Here is a 19,404-nt window from a genome sequence, read left to right on the forward strand (position 1 = left end):
ACCCATTCTGTCCTCAACAGTTGATGAAAAGCTCCTTGCCTTCACTCTTGTCTGTTGAGAGAAAGACCTTGGGCTCTTCATGGTACACCCCCCCCCTTCAGAGATGGTGGTGTAACTTGGGGCCTGGTTGTGGCCACCAAAATCTATCCCTTCTGCAAAGATGGGGAAGTAGGCGGTATTGCTTCTGTTTCAGACTGGGACTGGGCTGGAGAGGCAGGGGAGTAGAGGGGCAGGAGGTGGGTGCCTTTAGGGAAGGGAAGCACCCGTTGGGCGTGTGGGTTTCTGTGTGTGTCTGTCTGAATCTGTCTGTTTGTGTGTGTGCTCTGGAACCACCCCCGCAGAAGAGCAGGGATGCTTCCTCGGGTGGAGGGTGCCCTGTTTGCCCATTTCCTCTCCTACTCGCTGTTCCCTCCCAGGAGCCACTCCCATGGGCTCCTCTCCAGGCTGGGCCTGGGAGCACCAGGAACATTGAGGATGGGGCAGCCCAGCAGGCAATCCCTACTGGAGCTTCAGATGGTTGTGCGCTTCTGGCCCCATCATCTCTCTAGACACTTGGTAGAAATCAAGGCCCTTAGACCAGGGAACAGACCAGACAGACGGCAGGCCCTCCCAGATTCCAAAGCTTGGTGTAACCTTGTGCCCCTGAGAGAGATGCTAGGAAGAGGGGCTTGGGGAGGTGAAGATGAAAAATGAGGTAGGGAAGACACCAACCACTGGGGTGTGCCCAGAGCTGAAAAGGACAAGGAGAGAGTGGTCCAGCAGGCACGGGCCTGCTGGCGTGGGTTGCAGCACCCATCACTGACCCGTGAGAACCCGACTGCCCCTGCCAGCTCTGGCACTGACCCCTCCCTGCCGCCCCGCCCTAGCACCCCGGGGGGCACCCCGCCTCACAGTGGCCTGGTCCGGCCCCTCCCGCCCTTTGCTCCAGTTCCCGGGCTTGGCACCTATAGTGGGGGTGCTGCCCGCCTGCCAGGCTCCGGGCCGGGCCCACGGGAGGGTGGGGCGGCTGGGAAGCTGGCACACTGCCCCAGGGGAGCCTCTCTCGGCAGGCGCCCGGGTGCCGCGGGGGGGAGGGGGGAACAAAGGGCTCATTCTCCCCGTGCGCAGCCGGTGGCATCGCCGGGGCGTTGGCGGAAGCCCCCGGGGCTAGAAGGGGGCAGGCCCAGGCGGGGCCGCCGAATCACGGGCTCCTGTTTCCCGTAGGGTGCTGGAGGAGGAAACCGGCGGAGCAGCTTCCCCACTCTCAGTTGCGCGTCTGGCGATGGCGATCAGAGGTCCTGCTGCGCTCTCCGCTGCGCTCTCCCTCCATTAGCCGCTCTGCGCGGTGCTGCGCCCTCGCTGGTGCCTCGCTCCTGGCTCACGGGATCGGCCCCCCACTTCCAGGCACGACCCCCTTCCCCGGCCCCTCGGCCTTTCCCCCCACTCAGCCATCTCCGACCCGGGGCGCGCGTTCCCCCCGGCCCGGTTCCTTCTCTCCCTCCGGGGACACCCGCTCCCTAGCCCCGGTTCGACCCTTCCCAAAGCGCAGCACGGAGTCTCGGCGTCCCATGGCGCAACCCACAGCCTTGGCCCAGAAGCTGGTGCGGCCCATCCGTGCCGTGTGCCGCATCCTGCAAATCCCGGAGTCCGACCCCTCCAACCTGCGGCCCTAGAGCGCCCCCGACGCCCGGGGGAAAAGAGAGCGCGAGCGCGCTGAGCAGAAAGAGGGAGAAAGCCCCGAAGCCGGCCCATGGGGAGCGAGTGCCCAGCGCCGGCCAGCACGACCGCCGCCCACACCGCGCCCGGCCTGTGAAGCCCAGGTAAGCGCCGAGAAAGGGCGCCTTCTGGGGTACTTGTATGGGGGATTTATGAGCCCATCCCAAGGTGCAGGCGAGGGTGAAGTGCCGGTGGCATTCTAGGATGGACCTCACTTAACATCAAAAAGTTAGGATGCCCAACTAAGGGACCGCGGGCTACAGCTCCAAAAATTTCTGGAGCCTCCGCCACGGCTCCCGGCTCCCTTATATCCATCCTTCTGGGATCTTTCTCGGGCCGGCCAAGGGGACTGCTCCAGGAGAGTGCAACCGATCTGGTGCCACCTGTCATCCTGGTCCCTCGCATTCAATTTTCCCTCGCTTGCGTGTCTCTGGGGCCCAGCCTGCTTTCCCCGCCTCCTTCCCTCCCCCCCTCCGGGCTGCAGTTAGCAGCGGTGCCCTGCACTATCGTTCGGTTTGGGCAGCTCGACCCACCCTAGTCTGAAACCTTCTCACATGCTAGTTTATTCCTCCTCTTGGAAGCCGAAATCCTAGCCCCCAGCAGTTGTCCTGGTCCTCTGTTGGATATGCCAAGAAACTAGAGCCCACGAAGGGGCAGAGTCAGGCAGCCCAGGTGTAGGGAGAAACACCAGCCAGTAGCCCTGGCTAGCTGCCCTGCCCAGTGACTCCAGCCTGCCAGGCCTGAACATTCTTGTCTCGCAAGCCTGGTGGAGCTGGAGATGGGGGTGGGAAAGCAGCACCCCCAAAACCACAGACTGAAGTTTAGAAAGAGTCTTCTGTGCCCCGAGTCCCACTTTTACGCACAGGTACACTGAAGCCCAGAGGAGAAAATGATCCGCTGAACGTCCACATAGCAGGTGACGCAGGGTCAGAGCCAGGATTCAGCCTCACTGGCCTCCGCTTGAGTCCTACTAAGCTAACCCTGCAGTCATACTTCTTGTCCGTTTCCAAGACTTGTAACCAGATTCCTAGCTCCATAAGGTAGAACCTTTCACCCCAGAAGTGACAACCTTCTGTTGAATTTGTACCTCCAATTTCAGTTAGGGGTCAGAACTTAGGAAAAGGTCTCAATTTCCTGCCATGAGGCAGAATCCTTTGGCCACATGTGGAAGGCTGCATTGTACCCTTCTGTGGCCTGGCGCTTGCTTTACTGGTTTGAGCCACTTTGGTATTCCCAGGGTGGTGCCCATGGTAAGGAACGTGGGGCATGTGCCTAAAGAGTTCGTGCTTTGTCCTTGTACTCCAGGATCCCCCCTGGGAAAGCCCCATGAGGACAGGAGAGTGATGGAGAGTATGCCCAGCTTCCTGAAGGACTCCCCAGCCTGGGAGAAGACAGCCCCTGAGAACGGCATTGTGGGACAGGAGCCCGGTACCCCACCACAGGATGGCTTGCGCCATGGGGCACTGTGTCTAGGAGAACCTGCTCCCTTCTGGAGGGGTGTCCTGAGCACTCCGGACTCCTGGCTCCCTCCTGGCTTCCCCCGAGGCCCCAAGGACACGCTCTCACTGGTGGAGGGCGAGGGTCCTCGGAATGGGGAAAGGAAGGCCAGCTGGCTGGGCAGCAAGGAAGGACTGCTCTGGAAGGAAGCGATGCTGGCCCATCCACTGGCGTTCTGTGGACCAGCGTGCCCACCTCGCTATGGCCCCCTGGTACCTGAGCATAGTGGTGGTCATCCCAAGAGTGACCCCGTGGCCTTCCGGCCCTTGCACTGCCCTTTCTTGCTGGAGACCAAGATTCTAGAGCGAGCTCCTTTCTGGGTCCCCACCTGCTTGCCGCCCTACCTAATGTCCAGCCTTCCCCCAGAGCGTCCATATGACTGGCCTTTGGCCTCTCACCCCTGGGTATACTCTGGAGGTCAGCCGAAAGTGCCCTCTGCCTTCAGCTTCGGCAGCAAGGTGAGTGATGGACTGGAATGGGTGCAAGGAGTTCAGTTGTCCCTAGCTGTGAAGACAAACCCAAACACTGGGCAGCTCCAGCTCCTCGGCCCTTCCCTGCCCTGCCCTTGGGCCTCCATAGCCATTGACTCACCCATAGTTCACCCAGGATCAGGCTGCAGAAACTGCCGATGGAATGTGTGCCCTTATCCTGAGGGCAAAGAGTGGGTGAGATGTGCAGTCCTCGTGGCCTGTTTCTGGGACTCCTTCCTGACACGCTACCCCACATGCCTAGAATGAGAATTTTTAAGTGTTTGGAGGTCAAAGATGGGCATCATAGTGCATGCCTATGAGGCAGAAAGATTGTGAGTTCCAGGCTAGTCTGGACTACAGAGAAAGATCCTGTCTCCAAAACCAGAACAAACAAAAGCCCATGAGGATCAAAGCAGAATTCTCTAGTAGATCCTGATGTCTTTTTACCATGCCAAGCGTTTACCCTTCAGCCTCTAGATACTAGAGGAATCTAAGAAAGCTTGGAGGAAGATCAAGGGGGATCCCAAGGTAGTAGGGGAGCACCTGGGGAGGTGCCACTTCCCCGCCAGTCTGTAAGTTCTCCATTAACTCCCCATAGCTGTAGTTTCGGCTGCTGTCAGTCCTGCTTGCCCTATTCAATGCTGAGGACCCACATTAGCATTAACTTAACCCTTTCACCTTTTTTCAGGGCTTTTACCCCAAGGATCCGAACATCCTCAGGCCAGCAAAGGAGCCCTTGGCAGCCTCAGAGCCTGGCTTGTTGGGCTTGGCCTCTGGTGGGCATCTCCAGCGAGCCTGTGAGGCAGAAGGTCCCTCGCTTCACCAGAGGGATGGGGAGACAGGCACTGGCAGGCAGCAGAACCTTTGCCCACTTTTCTTGGGGTACCCAGATAGTGTTCCTCGAACCCCCTGGCCCTCTTGTCCCCCAGGCCTAGTTCACACTCTCGGCAACATTTGGTCTGGTCCAGGGAGCAATAGCCTTGGGTATCAGCTGGAACCACCAGTCACACCAAGATGCCCATCTCCTGGAGCTCCCACTCCCCTGGGGGACTGTTGCTCATCCCACCTTCCTGCCAGAGAAGGGGAGCTTGGCCCTTGTAGGAAATGCCAGGATAGCCCAGAGGGAGGTACCAGTGGGCCAGGTGAATCTAGTGAAGAAAGGAACAAGGCTGACTCCAGGGCCTGTCCCCCAAGCCATCACACCAAGCTAAAAAAGACCTGGCTCACACGCCACTCAGAACAGTTTGAGTGCCCAGGTGGCTGCCCGGGAAAGGAAGAGAGTCCAGCTACTAGGATCCGGGCACTCAAGAGGGCAGGCAGTCCAGAAGTTCAGGGAGCAGCAAGGGGCCCAGCTCCCAAACGCCCATCCCACCCTTTCCCAGGCACTGGGAGGCAGGGGGCCAGGGCTTGGCAGGAGGTACCAGACACATCCTCAGGAAGCAAGGCGGAGGCAGAGCAACCAGAGGAGCAGAGAGGTAAGAGGGTGACCGGCTGCAGGGGTCCTGCTGAAGAAGGGGCAACAGGGCTGGGCCTTTGCAAGGGACTGGAGTCCATAAGTCTTTGTGATGGGTCATACTAAGATGGCAGGGTACCTTCCTGAGCCTCCTAGTTCTTAGTATTGCCGCCACCACAGCTTTCTAGCCGGTGGTTTCCATCCCTGCCTCTTGGTGAGTTGTTGTTGGCAATTCAATGGCATGGTCTGGAGCAAGGGTTCCAAAAATAGGATCTGCTTCCTGATATGCCGATCAGTAGCTGTGACCTGAAGAAAGTTACTTTGCATGAAAGCCTTAGTTCCCTCATCCATAGTGGAAGTAAAGACAGTCCCCACCTTATCAAGTCTACAGAAAGGATTAAATGGCTCATCAGGACACTGAAGATCTCGTGGCATCTCGTAAACAACACCTCATCAATGCTGTGATTATTCGTACCACAAATGCTAGTTTGAGCATTACCTCTCCTGAAGGACCACTGTCAGCCTCTCTTGGCCAGCTGCTCTTGGAGACTCAGTTTGGACTTTCCAGCATGGGAACCTTCTGTGTGCATCATGGACTCCTGCTGCGCTGTGCCCTTCACAGAGGTTCTAGCAATCCTTGAGCCAGATTGGTTTCTGCAGGCTCACCTCATTCTCGGCCTCCTGGACTGCTGGACCCAGAGAATTGTCTCTGTGGCCTGACCCCAAGGCCCCTGCACCTGGTGTGGGTCTGTCTGCACCCTTGCAGGCTTCAGTCTGGGCTGGGATGTTGTTGGCCCCTCTGCTGTCTTGGGTTACAGCATCTGTGTTCTGTGTTGAAACTCTGGCCTTCTCATTTTCCGGTGCCCTCCATCTGCCCATCCGTCCGCATTGGAATCATCTTCTCAGGGTGTCTCATGGCCACTGAGCCTTTAGTCAACCTATCCAGAGTCTATACTGTCTGGATTCTGGACGTGTACCAGGACCATGCTCAGGCTGCCCAGAGCTTTGAGTTGAACATGCCCAGCAACCTCTCAGCCTCCATTCCTGTCAGGGCTAGCTCCAGCTACTGTTCAGCCCTGTGTGTATGAAACTTATACCTGCCTGGTTCTCTTTTGGATTCTGAATTAGTCCTCACAAATCTGGGGAGCAGGGGCTGAACTGGCTGCATGTGGGCAGGGTGGGTGCTAATTCAGGGCTTTGAACACAAGCCTCAGGAACCAGACTCCCTAAAGCAGCTGTATTGTCCCCTCAGGACCCCAAGATGGCAGGGTTAGAATCCAGGAATCCAGGCTTCGGGATATATCTTGTCAGGCTCACTTAGCGGGTATCACTCAGTGCCGAAGCTGTGGCCAGGCAACTGGAGAGGCAGGAGTTCTGACCAGCCACTCCCAGAAATCACAGAGGTGAGTGTTGCTCCTGTCTATCATATCCAGCGACACCCCCTCTCACTCTCCCACATGGGCTCCCCCCTCAAGCCCTTTTCCCTCATCTCCTCTCCAGGCTGCCTCGGGAAGAGAAGCAGTTGGAGGAGGAGGGCTCCTCTGCCAGCTCCGAGGATGGAGGAGGGTCAGACCCAGAAGCTCCCCTCAACAAGGGCCTGGCCAAGCATCTGCTGAGTGGTTTGGGTGACCGACTCTGCCGCCTGCTGAGGAGGGAGCGGGAGGCCCTTGCCTGGGCACAGCGTGAAGGTGAGCTGACCTCCCTTGTGGGCCTGCTCCTGCATGTCCCTCCCAAGCCATGTTTACCAGAGCTTCGGGGTTCCCAGGCCTACTCAGGAGAGCTCCCCGTTCTTCTTTATCCTTATTCCTAACTTGGACTCTTAGTCAACTCTGAGGTTTCTGGGCCTGGGTGGGGAGCCTCCTGAGAAGTCTGGAAACGTGGTTCTCAAACTTCTCTGAGAACAATGGGCTTGTAGGGAAATAGCCAGTACAAGCGTCTTAAGAGCCTGGAAGGGGATGGCGCTCCGGAGAGGTGAAGGGCAGGGAAAGCCTCCAGAGGGATAAGGCTCATGGGCCTAGAGAGCTGATGGGATTCAGGCTGAGGGTAGAGACTCAGCATTCGGCTGGGTCCTCAGATCCAGGGCACCCCTCTGTAGCTCTTTCTAGCAATAGTATGGTCTTTGTAAACCACAGCCCTGGACCCACAATTTACTCCTTGCTTGGAGGTCTCCAGTGTCCCCGTCTTACTCCAGAGAGAGCAGCCCCTAGTTTGTTCAGTCATAGGTCAGCTCCTCGAGGATCCTGCCACTCCCAACCTGGATTCCTGGCATACATGCCACCCGTCCTTCCCTTCCCGGATCACCAAGCTTGTCTGTCCCCTGGGGCCTTGGCACTAGCTGTTCCCTCAATCTGGAATGCCCTGATCATCCCTTGCAACCTAGTGGATAAGGACTTACTCACCCTTTGGGGCCACTTGTGAAGTTCCCCTGCCACGTCACCCCCATCTTTCCATGGTCTTTCCAGCCAGGAGCCCTGTAGTCATCCGTGCCTGTGGGTTGTCTCCCTGAGTGGGATATGAACTCTGGGAGGGCAAGACCTGTTCCTGAGAAACTCTGACCTATTCCTGAGAAAGTCTCCTGGGCCCACTTGGGATGCCTTGAATGTGTGCTCTCTGGGGCCTTTTCCACCTACCAAGTCTGAACCTTGGCTCTTTAAAAAAAAAAAAAATCTATTCCTTTAGGTAAGGGTAGGCATGGCTTCTCAAGGTTTCTTCTTTTAATCCACTAAGTCCCCTAGAGGAAAGACCACCCGAGTAGCTGCTGTGCCTTTCCATTTCTGATAGCAGTGGGGCTGCAGGGGGTGGGGGAGGTGGATGGAAAAATGCGCTGGAAGTGGTGTGGATTAGTAATACAGGCACACTGGGGGAAATCCCTGGGGCAAGACTGGAGGTGGGGCTGGCCACGACTGTCCTGGGAGTGTGCTGGAGAGGACAGCTACTGCCAGACAAGTGTGTTGAGTAAAGCATAAGGAATGGCCACAGAACCCAGCTCCCTTCTTCTAGTGGCTCCGGTAGGATTTGCTCGGTGCCTCTCCTGTGTTACTTCCTGTATTCCAGGGCCACAGCTCAACCTTCCTAATGCTGAGACCCTGTGATGCAGTTCTTCACGTTGTGGGGACCCCCAGCCATACACTTATTTTGGTTGCTACATCATAACTTTGCTACTGTTATGAATCGTAATGTAAATATCTGATATGCACATGGTCTCAAGGGACCCCCGTGAAAGGGTCGTTTGATCCCCAGAGGGGTGACAGACATACAGGTTGACACACACTGCTGTATGTGGTCGTCCCAAGAGGACAGTGTACTTGAGCCCTCTGACCCTGTTCTGTGGTCAACAGGCCAGGGGCCAGCCATGACAGAGGACAGCCCAGGCATTCCGCACTGCTGCAGCCGTTGCAACCATGGGCTCTTCAACACCCACTGGAGATGTCCCCGCTGCAGCCACCGGCTGTGTGTAGCCTGTGGTCGCATAGCCGGAGCTGGGAAAACCAAGGAGAAAGCAGGTGAGGAAAAGCAGGTTGGCTTTTTTAGATTTATTTTATACGTGTGAGTATTTTGTTTGCATGTTTGGGTGTGTACCATGTGTGTGTGTGCTGCCTGTTGAGGTCAGAAGAGGGGGGGGTCAGAGCCCCTGAAACCAGAGTTACAGACAGTTGTGAATTGCCACGTACATGTTAGGAACTGGACCTGGATCAAATGCTCCTAACCACTGAACGCCCCCCCCCTCCTGTTATATTTTTATTTTTTGAGACAGGATTTCTCTGTGTAACAGCCCTGGCTGTCTTGGAACTTGCTTTGTAGACCAGGCTGGCCTTGAACTCACAGAGTTCACCTGCCTCTGCCTCCCAAGTGCTGGGATTAAAGGCGTACACCACCTCTGCCTGGCTTCCAGCCCCTTTCTTACCCACTCTTTAAAGAAGTCGAGTACCTGGGCACCGAGGGGATGAATTCATTCAGTTCTGACCAAGCAAACACGAGGACCTAAGTTCAGATCCTGCATTAAGTCTGAGCATGGGGGCCTAGCACTGAAGGATCAGAGGAAGGCAGATTCCTGGAGCTCATTGGCCAGCCAGCCTGGCTGAATGATCTGGCCTCAAAGGATGAGGCGAATGCATACGTGCATGCATGCGCATGCACACAGAGGTCAGGCACCTATTCGATGCGGCTCACTTGGATCAGCCGCCGTGTTAGCACAGTGACACGGGTGTGATTCTCTTCATTTTCCACATAAGAATGACTCAGAGAGGATCAATGACCCGTCTGAGGTCCCAGAGCAAGTCAGTGTTATAGCCAGGATTTTAGACTCGGGTCTTCTGATTCAGTTCCAACCTTTCAGTTTTCACTCCGTTGGCTCAATTTAACCACCTCTGGTCTTGGAGTTTCCCAGTGCTCCAGTAGACATGGCGAAAATAGTTCTAGAACCAGATACATTCTTATATGACTATCCTGGGATCTTCGATTAAAGATATTTATTTATTGACCTATTTATTTATTTGTGTGTGTGTGTGTGTGTGTTATGCACATACATATGCATACCCGTGCCACAGCATGTGTGTGACAGTCAGGGGACATCTTTGGGGAATCCATTCTCTCCTTCCACCATGTGAGTCTTGGGACTCAAACTCAGGTCCTTAGACTTGGCTGCACACACCTCTATCTGCTGAGCCATCTCACAGGCCCCCACCTTAGGATCCTGCAAAGCAGCCCAGCATATGCATTCCAAAACCTCTGCATTCCAAAAGCAAAGAATTCTATGTTGTTTCATATGCCCAAGCTTCCCAGCAAGCACTTGTTTGGTTTGCTGAACTCCTGATTTAAATATCATGTACTTGGCCTTCTTCCTTGACCTTAACCTGTAGTTACCTTGCTTTCTGGACCTGCAGCTCCTCTCTTCCTACCCCACAGGCTCTCGGGAGCAGCACACACAGGAGTGTGCCCAGGAGGCTGGGCATGCTGCCTGTTCCCTGATTCTGACCCAGTTCATCTCCAGCCAGGGTGAGCCATTGTGGAAGGGTGGGGCATGCAGTGGGTGGGTCCCGAGGGAGACAGTCATACTGTCTCCTTGTTCCTGACCCTGGTGACATGGCCTCCTGGTTGGTGAGACCAAGCCGCTCCATCTCTATCCTTCTTCTACACACTCAGCGCTGGCAGAACTGAGCACTGTGATGCACCAAGTCTGGGCCAAGTTTGACATCCGGGGACACTGCTTCTGCCAAGTTGATGCCCGTGTGTGGGCCCCAGGGGATGGGGGTCAGCAGGTAAGAACCAGGGCATGGTCCAAGTGCCATCTGCCAACCCCAGTACTGAGCAGTGTACATGTACATGAATGACCTTGGGGTGGGGGGTTGACCTTCCTCTGTTGGTGGGGATGAAGGAGGACGTAGAAGCTGGTGGAATAAGCTATTTCCTACCTTACGAGGAAGCAGGATCCTGATGTTGACTTTAGCCTGCACCTTTTCCCTCCATCCCCTACCGCAAGTCTTCTCTCCCTGCTTCCTAGAGTCCTGCCTTCTCGGCCAGCCCTTGTTACTTTACCTTACCATCACCACCCTAGATATGGGTGCTTTCGGGTTCATTGTCAGCTCACCTTCTGAGTAGCCCTGGCACCCCACTCGGGGCAGCCACTTTATGTGCACTGAGAAAAAAAATTTTTTTTTGAACTTCGTGATTCTGTGATAAAAGTTATTCACTTGAGAAAGAGTTAATTACGAGCATTTATGCTTTTAACATATTTACTTATTTATTTGTATGGGGGGGCACAGTGTATGCCAAGGCGCACACATGGAGGTCAGAGGACAAGTCGTGAGAGCTGGTTCTTTCCTCTCTCCTGTGTGGGTTCTGGTGATTGAACTCAGGCTTGACAGGTGCCCTGCTGAGCCATCTCGCTGACCCTATAAGAGTATTTTATGAACTGGGCACGGTTGTGCATGTCTTAGAAGGTAGAAACAGAAGAAACATGAGCGTGAGGTTAGCCTAGTTAACACAGGGAGACTGTCTTATAAAAACCAAGAGTTGGATGCAGCCAGGTGCCAGAGGGCATCCCTGGCATGTTTAAAGCCCTGGATTGCATCCTGAGCATGGGAAAGCAAAAGGTCCATTTTATTGTTGTGTAGAGTTTACTTTTTCAAAGGTAAGGTCTTTCATCCCAGGTCAGCTGAGCTTTGCCTTGACCGCCAGAGTACAAAGATTACAGATGTATGCCACTCCATCTGGCTGACAGGTACATTTTATATGCCAGACACTGCCATATATCCATGATATAAAAGTCAGAAAATATAAACAAGTATAAGTAAGAAAATAATGCTGACTTCTTAAGTTGCCATTACTATTTTGACTTTTCCCAGTTATGTGTCTTTGTATTTATTTTTAACTCACTGTTTAGAACAAACTCTATGAAGAAGTATATCGCAGTTTTCTTTTCTCTACTGGGGCTACATACTGTAACATTTCTATTAGCGCTACATACTGTAACATTTCTATTAGCGCTACATACTGTAACATTTCTATTAGCGCTACATACTGTAACATTTCTATTAGCGCTACATACTGTTACATGTAGCTGCAAACAACTTTAGGACTTGTCAGAACTCATTGTTAATTCTTGGACATTGACTTCAGTTGTGTCCGCCAGTTTTAAAATCTCTTTTTGGGTTTGGGGTGGTGGTTGATGGGTTCAACAGAAAGAACCAACAGAGAAAACTCCCCCAGCTCCACAACCTTCCTGCAATGGAGATTCCAATAGGACCAAGGACATCAAAGAGGGTGAGTGGCTGGGTCCACATAGCCTTTGGGGAGGGGAGTGCAGGAGGGTAGTCTGGGAAAGAAAAGTCTCCAGAAGAAACTTGGCAATACTTTGGCAATAAGCTCCCCTCCTCGTGATCAAGAATCTCCATCTCGCGGATCTCTGTGAGTTCGAGACCAGCCTGGTCTACAAGAGCTAGTTCCAGGACAGGCTCCAAAACCACAGAGAGACCCTGTCTCGAAAAACCAAAAAAAAAAAAAAAAAAAAAAAAAGAATCTCCATCTCTCACCTCAAGACGGGTACCCCGACTCCTTCAGCAAGACCTCCTATTATTTACTATTATTTATTTATGCACTGGTTCATTTATTGTGTGTGACGATGTCGGATGTCCTGCTCTGTCACTTTCTCTCTTACTCCCTCGAGACAGGGTCTCTCTCTGAACCTGAAACTAGGTTGGTGGCCAACAAACCTCAGCAGTGCTCCCCTGTCTCTGAGCCAACCCCTCTCCAGCCCAAGAACTACGGAGGCAGGCGTGACCACACCCATTTTTGTTTTTTGTTTGTTTTGCCATGGGTGTTGGGGAGTTGAACTTATATTCTTTTTTTCCCAAATATTTATTTATTTTATGTATATGAGTGACCTGTCTTCAGGCACACTGGAAGGAGGAATCAGATCCCATTACAGATGGTGTGAGCCGCCACTTGTTTTCTGGGAACTTCCAGGACCTCTGGAAGAACAGCCACTGGTCTTAACCTCTGAGCCATTTCTCTAGCCCCTGAACTTAGATTCTTGTGCTCACACACAAATGCTGTGTGCTTATCTGCTGAGCTGTCTCCCAGGCCAAGACTTCCATTTTATACCACTCTCTTAGAGGCTCTATAACTTCTTTTAGGAAGGCAGTGGTGGGATGATACCCAGACAGAGCAGAGTAAAGTTGGGGTGCTACTGAGGAGAGAGCAGGCTTGGCCAAGGGGTGAGAGGAATCTTTTTGAGGTAAAGACTAAAGGCCAAGCAGAAAGTTGCTCACCATTTTCTTCTTCCACAGAGACCCCGGACTCCACTGAGACCCCAGCAGAGGACCGTGCTAGCCGATCACCCCTTCCTTGTCCCTCTCTCTGTGAACTGCTGGCGTCTACGGCTGTCAAGCTCTGTCTGGGGCATGAGCGGATTCACATGGCCTTTGCCCCCGTCACCCCAGCTCTGCCCAGTGTGAGCAAGGGCTCAGAGGGAGGTCTAAGGGCCCGAGGACCAGAGGCTGTGTGGCCATCCCTCTGTGACTGAGTAGGTCCTAAGCCTTCCTGCCCCTCTATCCCTGCCTCCCCACAGGATGACCGCATCACCAACATCCTGGACAGCATCATCGCGCAGGTAGTAGAACGGAAGATCCAAGAGAAAGCCCTAGGGCCGGGCCTTCGAGCAGGACCAGGCTTACGCAAGGGCCTGAGCCTGCCCCTGTCACCGGTCCGAACCCGGCTGTCTCCTCCTGGGGCTTTGCTGTGGCTGCAGGAGCCCAGGCCTCGGCACGGCTTTCACCTCTTCCAGGAACACTGGCGGCAGGGCCAGGTAAGCTGGCCTGCCTCTCCCTTCCCAGTGCTATGGCCTCACCTGCTTCGCAGGGTCCTGGTTCTCAGGCTCAGGGTGTCCTGGTGTTCAGAGGGAGCAGCAAGGTTGGTCTCTCCCCAGCCCTTCCCCCACTGTTCTGGTGTTGTCACAACACACCCTGGCCCGGTTGCCATAGGCTCCCCCACCAATCTTGTGTTCTTCCTTTTTCTTCCCTGCAGCCCGTGTTAGTGTCGGGCATCCAGAAGACACTGAGAGGTAGCCTGTGGGGAATGGAAGCTCTTGGGACACTCGGTGGCCAGGTGCAGACATTGACTGCCCTAGGGCCTCCCCAGCCCACAAGCCTGGACAGCACAGCATTCTGGGAGGGATTTTCTCACCCTGAGAGTAAGTATTCCTGTTGCAGGGTAGAGGGAGCTGGGAGCGTGTCCTTGAGGGGTCAGGTATCATGAGAGCCCTGGAGTGGTTCTGGAGGAAGCCGGAAGCTGGGTTAGAGGTAGAAATGGAACTTAGGTATGGCTGCCATGGGGACAAGAAGGAGTCTCTGGGCCAAAAGTTTCCACCTTGGGTGCCTGACACACATCTCTTCTCTTAGCACGTCCAAAGTTAGACGAGGGCTCTGTCCTCCTGTTACACCGAACCCTGGGGGACAAGGACGCTAGCAGGTATGTACAGTACCAAAGACTAGCTCTGTCTCCCTACCTAACCCCACCCTCAATGTCCAGGCCCTCTGAATGGAAGTTTAGCTAGATCAGGGGATGGAGGGACTCTCTTTGGGGGAGTGATAGAAATTCCTGGAGGGATGGATTTTGCCCTCTGGATGTTACCCCAGCCGTGGGAAGGTATTATGGGTCTCAGGTATCTAAATTGGACTTACTATGCATGATTGCCCCTCCCAACTCCTATCCCCAGGGTGGAGAACCTCGCATCCAGCCTTCCTCTTCCAGAGTACTGTGCACACCAAGGGAAACTCAACCTAGCTTCCTACCTCCCCCTGGGCCTCACCCTACATCCCCTGGAGCCTCAGCTCTGGGCAGCCTATGGTGAGTGCCCTTCCACTCCTGCCTTACCTAACATCTTAGGGCACGTGAGGACCTGTGCCTAGGTTTGGGGGCTGAGAAATGTCTCTTATTTAATTCCCTACTGTCCTCACTCTGCCTCCACACAGGTGTGAGCCCACACCGTGGACACCTGGGGACCAAGAACCTATGTGTAGAGGTGTCTGACCTAATCAGTATCCTGGTACACGCCGAGGCACAGCTGCCTGCCTGGCACCGAGCACAGAAAGGTACGTGTTTGGGCTGGAGACACCAACGAGTCCAACTATCAGTCAGCCGCAGTGTGTGCCTCCGCCGACCCTGGGCTCACCTTAGCCTTCTTTCTCCTACAGATTTCCTCTCAGGCCTGGAAGGGGAGGGAGTCTGGTCTCCAGGTAGCCAGACCAGCACTGTGTGGCATGTGTTCCGGGCCCAGGATGCCCAGCGCATCCGTCGCTTTCTCCAGATGGTGAGGAGGGAGGGGACCCCAGAGCCTCCCCCTTGTCCCTGCATAACTGATAGGTTCACTCCCATCTCCTGTGATCTCGCAGCTTACCCTAGTCCTGAAGGTGAGTTAGGTAGCCAGGTGCAGAGTGCAGAAGTCTGATTTTCTGGTGGGGCTAAGAGAAAGGAGAGGATCTAGCAGGGGAGTCGAATCTCATGGGGGAGATGAGACAATAACTGTAGGATGGGCATTATGTTAAGGGCCTTGGGACATTGTCTTGGTTAATGGATATTCTTCTTTTCCTCACTCCTGAGCTAGGCTGGGACAGCTACTTTTCCATTTTATGGATGGGAAAACTGAGACTTGGTGGTAACCCTGGGGTCTGAACTTGCATTTATTCCATCTCTAGGTTACTACCCTGTATTCCTCCTAAGAACAGGAAGTCCCTCTCCCCTACCTGGGCTCCAGGGCTAAGAGATTGGCAAGCAGCTTCTCCCTTTCCTATAGTTCATACTGTGAGACCTCTAGGAGAGGCACTAGCCATGAAGAGGGCTGAGGGAGAAAGGTGGGCACACATGCCTACCAGGATAGGTACCTGGTGGTAGAGGTAGGGAGAGAAAAGGGCAGGAAACTCCAGAACAGGGGCAGTGGGAGGCCAGGGTTAATAAGGATATAGGAGGTGGGATATGGTAGTTCTGAGACAGAGAATCATGAGTTTGAGACCAGCCTAATCTCTATAATGAGACCCTGTCTCAAAAATAAATGAGACAAGTATGGTGGTGTATGTTTATAATCCCAATACTTGAGAGGTAGAAACAGGAGGATCAGAAGCTCAGAGTTATCCTCCGTCCACAAGGTTAGTCTGAAGCCAACCTGGCCTACTAGAGACCCCTGACTAACCACCACCAAAAATAATAATACTTAGTAAAATAAATAAGTGATTAAGGCGGACCTGGTGGTTTCAAAGTCTAGCTGAGTCCCAGCTGTCCTAGAGAAAAGACCAAGTGCCACCCTGCTAAGAGACACACAAACATGCAGGGGTCGATTGGTGTTGTCCACCATGCACTGTCCACAGGCACACACAAACACACACACACACACACACACACACACAAACACACACACACACATCTGCAGATGCACACCCAGATGTTGTGACACACAGAGGGGAGCTGACAAGAGCACCATCATGAACAGATGACTTTGTCAGCTCTGGGTGTGGCTGGCGGTTGGCAGTTCCATATGGGACAGTGGGGTGACTCATGGGGAGGTCTGAGGGGCACTTTCTCACTGGGTAGCCTGTTACTACCATAGTCCCAGGATGGACTTGAGTCTTTGGAACCAATCTTTGGCATCCCCCAGGGACTCCTCTAGAGGATGTGGTTCACAAGCCTCCCAACCCCACCCCACCCCTGCCATCACCCTCTCAATCCAGGGACAATGGCTGAGGTCCTAGCTGGATAGGGTGGGTTTAGCCAGTGGCCAGTTGGAGCACAATGCCGGTGCTCACCTCTGCAAGTGTTCTCTGGGCACCTCTTCCGGACTCCGTGTGTCTCTGCCTGCCCCCGGAGCTCTGACTCCACCTGGGCTGGTGATGGCTCCCATAGCTGTGCCTGCTGCAGGGGCCTCAGCCTGTCCACCCACTGCGAGTCAGGACTTCTGTGTGGCCCTGCCTTTCCTGGATCCTGGACCGTCTCCCCGAGGAAGCTACAGTTTCTCCACAATTTGGCTTATAATGCAGGCTGTTTACAAAAACTTAAGAATTCCTTATTGATACAGTTATGAATGAGGCTTGTACAGGACATCTTCCTGGGTTTCAGAGAAAGGGGACCACTTGAGAGAACAAGTGGTCAGGCCAGGGTCACAAAGGCTATGAAAGACACATCCTAGGAAAAGCAGGGATTTGGATCCCCCCTCCCCAGCTTGAGTGTCTTTTTCCCAAGCTCCTTCCAGCCTAACCTGGACCTACCCCATCCATTACTACCAACCTCACTCTCTCCCTCCTCTTTCCTCTTCTGCTTGCCCTTTAAGACAGCTTCAGCATCCTATTGCACTTGGTCCCCCAGAGAAACCACACCCCTTCCTCTCTTGAATCCCTGCCTTCATTCCCATGGGTATTCATGTCCTCTTCTTTAAGGTGTGCCCAGCTGGAGCGGGAACCTTGGAACCCGGGGCCCCAGGCAGCTGCTACTTGGATGCAGGGTTGCGGCGGCGTCTAAGAGAGGAGTGGGGTGTGAGCTGCTGGACTCTGCTGCAAGCCCCAGGAGAGGCAGTGCTTGTGCCTGCTGGGGCACCCCATCAGGTGCTTCCCTGGTGCTACTACACCCTGGTGGGCGGGACTTAGCAGAAGACCAGAAGTAGCGAGAGCACCATATCAGAGTCATGATCACACAGCATTCTCTACCTGACAGAAAGCTAGGCAGGACAGGAAGCCATGGAGATGGCAAAGCTGAGGATCTGGAAAGCTCTGTGGAACTCTTTCTACAGATCTGATCTAAGCCAGCTTCACTTGATACTCCAGCATCCCTCAGGTCTTATTCTGGCCAAGCTGTTGGGGATGCCTTGTCCTGTAACCATGGCTACTGCTTCCTGAAAGCTGGGTGGTGAAGGGTGAAATAGACTTTTATAATCAGAGGAATAGGGGGGAGTATGGCTTGAGCCTCAGTTTACCCTCTTGCCCTTGTCCCCCATGGTACAGGTGCAAGGCCTGGTGAGCACAATCAGCGTCACCCAGCATTTTCTGTCTCCTGAGACCTCTGCCCTCTCTGCTCAGCTCTGCCACCAGGGAACCAGCCTGCCCCCTGACCACCGTATGCTTTATGCCCAGGTGAGTGTGCCACTGTCCTAGTCTCCTCGGCCCAGGTGAGTGTGCCACTGTCCTAGTCTCCTCGAGGCACAGCCTCAGTAAGCAGGGCAGATCTATCTGAACTGAGCGGGCTGCTAGCCTGTGTCGGATAAAGGTGTCCTTGAGAAGGGCGAGGAGCGGAACAGGAGGGTAGGAGCTGGAACAGGATTGAAAATTCTGTGTCATTTCTTCTTCTTTTTTCTAGATGGATCGGGCTGTGTTCCAAGCAGTGAAGGTGGCTGTGGGGACATTACAGGAAGCTAAATAGGGGATCCTGGTACCTGGAGGGGTGGTGGGCATGTAACCGAGTGCTCAGGCTGTGCATAATTTCAACAAGGAATGGTATGGGGGAACTTAGAGGGTGTGGTCCATTCCACCGATACCACTTTTAATCAGAACCTTGTTCCTCACCTGGGCCCTGGCCCTAAAGGGATCAGCTGTAGTGCCATTGAAGTGTGCACCTGCTCCATCGTGGCCTCCCTCTCCTTGGTATTAGGTTCATACTGGGGGTAAATGACTCCTTCGAACCCCTGTACTCCACCCCAGGGGATGAACACCCTTTCTTGGGGAAGCTCGGGAATTGTTTCGGCTTAATCAACACTTCCTTCTGTTGCCTCGTCCTGTGTTGTCCCTGGGCCCCCAGCTACGCTAGAGCTTGCCTTCATCCACATGAAGCTCCTGGACAGCCCTTCCGACTCTAGGTCTGCTAGATGGGGGCGGGGGAGGCATAGAACTCTTCTTCCCCTTGCGGAAGAACTGTGGAACGGGTAAGGAGATGGCCTCCTTTAATGGCCCAGGCTGGCTGGAGGCCATGACATGGGCAGTGCCACTGTGGCCCTGCTTCTACCTCTCTGCTTTCCAGTCTGTATTAAAATCCATCGTTTGGTGACTGCTGCCAGCGTAGACTGACCTGACTCTGCCGGCCACAGGGGCTGGGGAGAGAAGGCAAACCCAGAAATCTGCTCTGGAGCAGAGGCCAGTGGGCAGAGTGAATAGGGACAGGGGACCTAGTGATAGAGACCTCAAATACCACTGCCAGATCTTTGGGAGGTCTGGACCCCTGGAGCTCTCTGGGGACTGAAGATGTTCCTGACGGACACCGGGAAAGTCAGAGTTCTAGGGTACAGCACTGAGAAGGCCTCCCTGGGTGGCATCAGCCTGTGGAGAATTCATATCCCCCTGCCTCTGTCCCACCTATCCTGTGTGCTCTGACCTGGAGAGACAGGAGAGCCCTTGCTCAGCCCAGCTACTCTTGGTGTCCAGGTCCCCCAGAGACAGAGCTTCACTGCCTCAGACAGCTGACCCCCAACCCCATGGCCCTTTTGGTAACGCTTTGCTCTCTACCTCTTTCCCCTGTGTATCTCAACCGCACAAATGCGCCAGCTCTTGTTATACTTAACTGTTCCTGCTGTGGTTTGGGGATTTTTTTTAATTAAATAAACATTTTTATTATAAATATAACATCTGTTCGGAGAATTTAGAAAACAACAAGTCACCCACAATCCTCTCTTGCCTGACGCAAGCGATGCTAGATTTTGCTGTGTTTCCTTCTAGCATTTTCTTCAGGGAATCTTGTTTTCTTTCTTTTAAGCTATGTTATAGCTGGGTGTGATGGAACACACCTGTAAATCCAGTACTAGGGGAGATGGAGATGCAAGAG

The 19,404-nt window shown here is 54.0% G+C and overlaps 1 protein-coding gene across 1 annotated transcript; it reads left to right on the top strand.

Moving 5' to 3' along the window:
- The first annotated feature begins 1,666 nt into the window (after positions 1 to 1,666).
- On the top strand, positions 1,667 to 19,199 carry Hr (HR lysine demethylase and nuclear receptor corepressor). Its single transcript, XM_041670651.1, has 19 exons — positions 1,667 to 1,799; positions 3,001 to 3,650; positions 4,351 to 5,137; positions 6,368 to 6,518; positions 6,616 to 6,803; positions 8,454 to 8,618; positions 10,021 to 10,110; positions 10,258 to 10,373; positions 11,796 to 11,877; positions 12,903 to 13,066; positions 13,184 to 13,420; positions 13,639 to 13,804; positions 14,013 to 14,082; positions 14,330 to 14,460; positions 14,586 to 14,705; positions 14,808 to 14,923; positions 17,037 to 17,201; positions 17,598 to 17,726; positions 17,950 to 19,199. The coding sequence occupies exons 2-19, from the start codon at positions 3,039 to 3,041 to the stop codon at positions 18,010 to 18,012; spliced, it is 3,552 nt and encodes a 1,183-aa protein (XP_041526585.1). The 5' UTR covers positions 1,667 to 1,799; positions 3,001 to 3,038; the 3' UTR covers positions 18,013 to 19,199.
- Positions 19,200 to 19,404: the final 205 nt, after the last annotated feature.

The sequence above is a fragment of the Microtus oregoni genome, unplaced genomic scaffold (genome assembly GCF_018167655.1).
Source record: "Microtus oregoni isolate MIOR12 unplaced genomic scaffold, Mior012 000001F_ref0000356, whole genome shotgun sequence".
NCBI classification, from domain to species: domain Eukaryota; kingdom Metazoa; phylum Chordata; class Mammalia; order Rodentia; family Cricetidae; genus Microtus; species Microtus oregoni.